The following is a 6329-nucleotide window of genomic DNA, read 5'->3' as shown; positions in this document are numbered from 1 at the left end:
AAATATTTAATTTGCCCTTCTTAAAATTATTAAGAGATTAAACATAATTTTTTATTTCAAAATCCACATACATTAAAGATATAAATATGTTAAAAAACTATATAAAAAAATTATATATTTTTAATTTTAACTTTATTTCACACCTTTACATCAATATACATTTTGGTTCACCAATAATAAATTTAAATATTATAATATATTCTTCGCCTTTAATAAATTTAAAATTGTTTTTGCTCGATATATTTATGAGATCACCACTCCATTAGGAATGCATCAAAATTATTATTAAAAGACATTTTATTCCCTAATTTTTTCTTCCCAAAAATTAAAGCTAAACCTTGTATCTATCCCTTCTCATCTTTTTTCCAATCAAGTTCAACCTTGTATCTACTCCCTTCTTATCTTTCCTTCTTTTTAAAGTTACTTTTAGGTTCCTTTCCCCTTTTTTATTTCTTTTCCGAGTCATAGGATCACATCGCTCAATCTGTAAACCTCAACATAGAATTAAATTTAATTATTTTTTATTATTATTATCAAAACATTCTTAAATTAGGCAAATCGAATCCCTTGAAAACCCTAATCCCCTGCGCCATGATCGTTTCAAATTAGGGTTACGAAAACAGCGTGGGAAATCGAAAAACCAGCGGTTTGGACAATATCCTGTTTAGAATGGAGCGTGGTGCCTATTTGAGCGACTCAGGGGGGGCTTAATATTCTCTTTGAAACCCTGGCGGCGTGGTGTGTGAGAGAGATTGATGCCATATATTCATTCATTCATATTCATTCTACTCCATTGGCTACTGGATCGATACATTATTATAGCAGCAGAGAATCCACTGTAACCATTCGGGAAAAAAACCCAATTTTTTTCCAATACGAAGCTCGGGGGCTAGCAGCCGACCTTGGTTTTACTCTTCAATCTTGTACACGGCTTTGCAAGTCGGTAATATTTTTGATTGACACGCGGGTTTCTTCGACCGGAAAACGCTTTTACGGTTGTACGCGAAGGCGGTGAAGTCGGTTCCAGTTTTCTCTCTTCGGTGGTATGCAGGAATGACGTATAACGGGCTGCTGCTGTGAGTTTTATTTCGTAATTTTTCCGGCGGTCGATTCGGTATTTTCTGGCCAACGGTGTGCTCTTTCACAGGGTTATAGGTTTTAGTTTCTGGGTTTCGCCGTTTTTTTTTTTTCATCAGGCAGCTCAAGGAAGCACAGATGGCAGCCGCTTCGGCACAAGCAGCTGAACTTATCCACTCCGTCGATACTGGTATTTTCTGCTCTCTGTGATCTGTATTTTTATAGCTTGCAAGAACTTGTAATTTTTTTCTGGGTCTAGGGTTTCTGGAAGGGTTTTTATCGGAATGGGGTTAGATTTGCATCTCGATGAGGTCATGTTTTGGTTACTGCTGAGACCGGTGAGAGTAATATGTGATTATTATTCCAGTAGCCTGGCAGCTCGAGGTTTTTGCTTTTTGGGTTTCCTTTTTGGAATTTCGACTAAGGTTTCGTGGGAGCCCTTCGGTATTCAGGTCGAGGTTTTTTCTTTTTGGGTTTCCTTTTTAGAATTTGGACTAGGATTTCGTGGGAGCCCTTCGGTATTTTGTGTATTGTCGTGTGTGGAAACTGTATGTTACCATTGAACATTGGCCGTTTCTTGACCATGTTATTTTTATTGTATCCTAGCTATTCTCTGGCCATTTTTACTATTTTGAATGTCTATTTGGGATTGGTTTAGTAAGGTGAGGCTGTATTTGGTTTGTTTATTTTGGCCGTGAATGTTAAAATGAGCTTTTAGGGAGTTCGTATCGTGCTCTATGATATGGATCTATTAAGCCCTGGTGTGTATTTCACCTTAAGGATTTTCGGGATTCTAGTTATGCTTTTCTATATCGATTTGTCCTGATCTAATGAGTAAATTGGGCTTCAACGGTTATTCTTCGCTGTTTTCATCTTATTGTTCTCATAAAACGTTTTTGTTATTCTGAGTGACGGGTTTTGAACACCTTTGTTAATGGGGCTTTTGTATTTTTCCCGGAGTGTTGTTGCCTGCTGTAGCATAGATTGTATGTTATACTAATGTTTTGCTTTATTTGTTGATGAATTTACCATTCTGCGAGCTATGAATGAGGCAGGAATTGGATCGATGACATTTATATTAATAATATTTTGTCATTCCGGCTGTTTTATTTTCTTCTTGATTTCTGCTTTCAGAAGCCACCAATTTACTGCAAAATTTGTCTCTGGATCCCCAAGCGAAGCCAGCAGATGTTGCAGATGCAACAAAACAGGAGGTACTTACTCTGTTTATGGATTTTTCTTATGTCAGCCGATCTTGTAATGCCTTGATTGCAAGTTTTTGTGTAATTATCCAATATAAAAGTGAGATTTAACAAGTTTTTGAATTTTAAAGCAGTCTCCGTCACCTCAGTATGTGGTTGGCGAAGGTGCCAACGGTAGTGGTGATGTAGCAGGGACTGTGCCTTCAACTGATAGGACCAGTACTCCTGTTCTACAAGACCTGGTCTTGGATCAAAATTTGTTTTATGTTCCAAATGGATATGCCCCCCAGGCTTATTATTATGGAGGTATGTTTCTAATGTTAAATTCACGATATAGTTTTACTGTTCAGTAATGAAGAGACGGATGACAGTTATATTGTTCTGAAAATCCTTTATGTTACTATTAGGTTACGATGGTCCTGTTGGTGAATGGGATGATTATCGATATGTCAATGCTGATGGAGTTGAGATTCCTGCTTCCGTAAGTTTCTTCCTTGTATTAATTTAACTCATATTTTTATTGCAAAAGGAAAGGAGTACTCTGCTGTAGGAACGCTAAAGTGATGGGTTTGAGCTATATGATCTTGCAGGGTGTCTATGGTGATAACGGTTCAGTTGTTTATCACCCTAGCTTTGGATATGCTCCCCAAGTGCCTTACGGCCCTTATTCTCCAGCTGGCACTCCAGTGCCAACTATGGGAGCTGATGGTCAGTTATATGGACCTCAACCGTTCCAATATACTGGTCCTTTTTACCAGCAACCTGTACCTCCAGGTGCACAGTATGTTCATCCTCCGACTCCTCCCCTACCACAGGGAGAAGTGTCAACGTCCACGGCTTCTGACCAGGCAACAGTAGACAGCACAAATGGTAATGCTAATAATGGGAACACTAATGGTGTTCCCTTGGGTCCAAGACCTAGCTATCCAATACCTTTATTACCATCTAATGGTGGATATGGCAGGGGTATTTTGCCTGCAAACCATGATGGTATCAGGACTGTTGCTCCTTGGCTTGATGGGCCACTAGTTTCAGACGGCCAATATAGGCCTCCGACAAGTAATCCAGTGTCATCAGTGGTTTCACAGACTACATCTCCTGGTCCGCTTGGGCAAAATATGCGGCCATTACCTCCTGTAATGGTATGCTACTCACTGTTGCTATTTATCCCTTTTTGTTTGCATTTTGATATATTTAGGATTATTTCAGATGTAAGTTTTCTTTGGTGAGACAAATATTGGTTCTCGTTCTGAATTAGTTTTTCGTGCTTACTCTCTCTGAAGCCACACATGCATGGTGTACCACACGCAAGGCCACCTGCTGGGATGGGGCCCGGTCCTGGCTTCATGAACAGAGTGTACACCCCTAACAGACTATATCCTCAAACATCCAGTAGATCAAGTCCTGGTTTTGGGACAAATGGGTTTGAATCCAGACCAAATGGGCGGAGTTGGAATGTTTCTGACAAGGGTAGACCAAGAGGACGAGGTAACGGGGCAATGATGAACAGTAATGAAAATCTGGATGTCCTAAATGAGCAAAACCGAGGACCAAGAACTGCTAGGTTTAGTAGGAATCAACGGGTTGTTCCTGGGACCCCATGGACAGTGAAGGGGCAAAATGCAAATACAAATGGGAACAGTGAGGAAGTTAATGTTGTTCCGAACAGAGACCAGTATAATAGACCTGAATTTGTAACAAAGTATCCAGACGCAAAGTTTTTCATCATAAAATCTTATAGTGAAGATGATATTCACAAGAGCATAAAATATAGTGTATGGGCCAGCACTCCAAATGGGAACAAAAAGTTGGATGTAGCTTACAAGGAGTCCCAAGAGAAGACTGGTGGATGTCCCATTTTTCTATTCTTTTCGGTGAGCTATCTCTAGTGGATTACCAACTATTATGCTATTTTTTTTTAAATCTAATACGTTAAATATGAGTCTAACTTATTTTGTTTGTGTTTTATAGGTTAATGCAAGTGGGCAATTTTGTGGTGTAGCAGAGATGACAGGGCCTGTAGACTTCAATCAGAGTGTAGACTATTGGCAGCAAGATAAGTGGAGTGGTCGATTCCCAGTGAAATGGCATATTGTAAAGGATGTTCCTAACAATCAACTACGCCACATTATTTTGGAAAATAATGACAATAAGCCAGTGACAAACAGTAGGGATACTCAGGAGGTAAGTTGATTGTTTGCATCTGAGACTCCCACTTGAAATGCTTCTTCTCTAATGTAATGGTTATATTACTTTCAGGTAATTTACGTTGTTGTATTCGCAGGTAATGTTAGATAAAGGTGTAGAAATGTTGAAGATTTTTAAGGATTATGTTTCCAAAACGTCTATTCTAGATGATTTTATATTCTATGAAGGCCGCCAGAAGGCAATGCAAGAGAAAAGAGCTAGACAACAAGTACAACAGCAAAGACAGGCAAGTGTTAAAAAGCTATTTTTTTTTTGGTAAATCATGTTATAGTTGAATTTTTATGCAGATCTAGTACTGATATTTTGGGTTGCCGGGTTCACCTCAGGGTTCTCAATTTCGACCTGGAAGTGAATTTAACAAGTTACACCCAGAAGAGTCTGCATTGAAGACACAGGACGGAAGAACAGGAGAGGCATCCGTTGAGGATAAAGATGTTAAATCTAGACCGCAACAATCAGCTGATTTGACTTCAGTCGCCACTTCCACAACAGATAAAAATAACCAAGAAGATGGACAGAATAGTCAAGATAATTTATCATCTTCAGAAGAGAGGGGCATATCTGCAGGATCTGGAGAAGCATGGAAGACAACAATAATATCATCTTTGCTCAAAAAGGAGGCTAATGGTGACGTAGCAGAGAAACCAGTGCAAACAAATGGTTGCTAGCTTGCAAGGCGTGCTTGCAGAACTTTGGTTGTGAAGCACCATTGCAGTCAGTAAGATGTCAGTTCTAATGCAGCACTGGTAAAAGACATGCTGATGTTTATTTCAGCAATACAGCAGTCCATCTATAAAGCGGGCAGAGCACACAAGTACTAAGGAGATTTGAGATCGGTAGAGAATGACAGGCCAGTGGACATCTACAAAATTTAGCAAGCACTACAATACTTGCACTGGCTGTCATTTGGGGTTGATTCTTCTTTCCTGTTATACAATTTGGGGACAGGCAGGTTTTCGGCCATGTAGGTAGGTATAGCGTTTAGATCTGTTGCCAATTAGGTTATCTTGGGTTTCTAGTTTTTTCTTTTTCGTTTTTCTTGTAAATTCACTCTTAATACTGTTGTGGGGATGTATAGCTTTCACAAATTCTCCGTGAAAAGCAGCAGTTTCCCATCTGCTCTGCCTGAGTGGTTACACGTTTTTGTAAAAAGTTCTGTCTAAATGCATGGATCAATAAAGAGAGATCCGCCTTTGTGCTATTTGCTGTGACAATTTGATGCATTTGAATTTTGCTACCATGCAAGTTTTTTGCTTTTCTGTTTGTTTCCCATATGGAATTAGCCAGTCTGGATGTCTCAATGTGCTTGCACCTGAGAGTGCACCAAGTGTAGGTTGGGCAATCTCTTCTATGTTTTTTATTGTTTGACCAAAAGAAAAATTTAAATTACACAATATGGTACACAAGGTAAAAATAGTGATACTAATTGATATTTTGTCGAGTATCCAATGGACTCTAAAAGGACGCTGCACTGAAATATTGGAAAATGTACGCATTAGTTACAGTACCCATCAACTAACGAGGGATCACTCCACACGTTTTTATTTTTGGGCAGCAGTTTGGAGTATCCAGGGTGTATCGACGAGGACAAAACATTATATGTTGTTTATAATGGTTACGATGTTTATAAAAACCATTATTTGTGCTTTATCGGACTCCACTTTGTTTATAATGGTCACGATGTTCTGATAAGATTCAGTATTTGTGCTTTATTCTACTCCACTTCGTTTATAATGGCAGCAACTTTTCGGAAAAACCAGCATTTGTTTTATTGAACTCCACACCATGGTACACCGACACCGACAATTCCATCGGAAAATTCAACATAAACGTGTTTCGAAT

General features: G+C 39.0%; 1 protein-coding gene across 2 annotated transcripts; it reads left to right on the top strand.

The window, feature by feature from the left end:
* Positions 1-700: 700 nt before the first annotated feature.
* LOC149183429 (YTH domain-containing protein ECT4-like) lies at positions 701-5688 on the top strand. Of its 2 annotated transcripts, none has more exons than XM_089417119.1 (9): positions 701-1267; positions 2212-2291; positions 2411-2585; positions 2687-2760; positions 2870-3421; positions 3563-4153; positions 4251-4463; positions 4564-4713; positions 4814-5688. In XM_089417119.1, exons 1-9 carry the CDS (start codon positions 1216-1218, stop codon positions 5153-5155), a joined length of 2229 nt encoding a protein of 742 aa, XP_089273245.1. In that variant the 5' UTR covers positions 701-1215; the 3' UTR covers positions 5156-5688. The 2 variants fall into 2 exon arrangements, with proteins under 2 accessions (XP_089273245.1, XP_089273246.1); XM_089417120.1 differs by having other exon boundaries at positions 702-1267; positions 2414-2585.
* The last annotated feature ends 641 nt before the right edge of the window (positions 5689-6329 follow it).

Source organism: Pinus tabuliformis, chromosome 3_2 (genome assembly GCF_031772625.1).
Source record: "Pinus tabuliformis cultivar Carrire ecotype Pingquan chromosome 3_2, CPIR1, whole genome shotgun sequence".
Taxonomy (NCBI): domain Eukaryota; kingdom Viridiplantae; phylum Streptophyta; class Pinopsida; order Pinales; family Pinaceae; genus Pinus; species Pinus tabuliformis.
The sequence above is the reverse complement of the archived record's forward strand: the minus strand, read 5'-3'. Positions and strand labels throughout refer to the sequence as shown.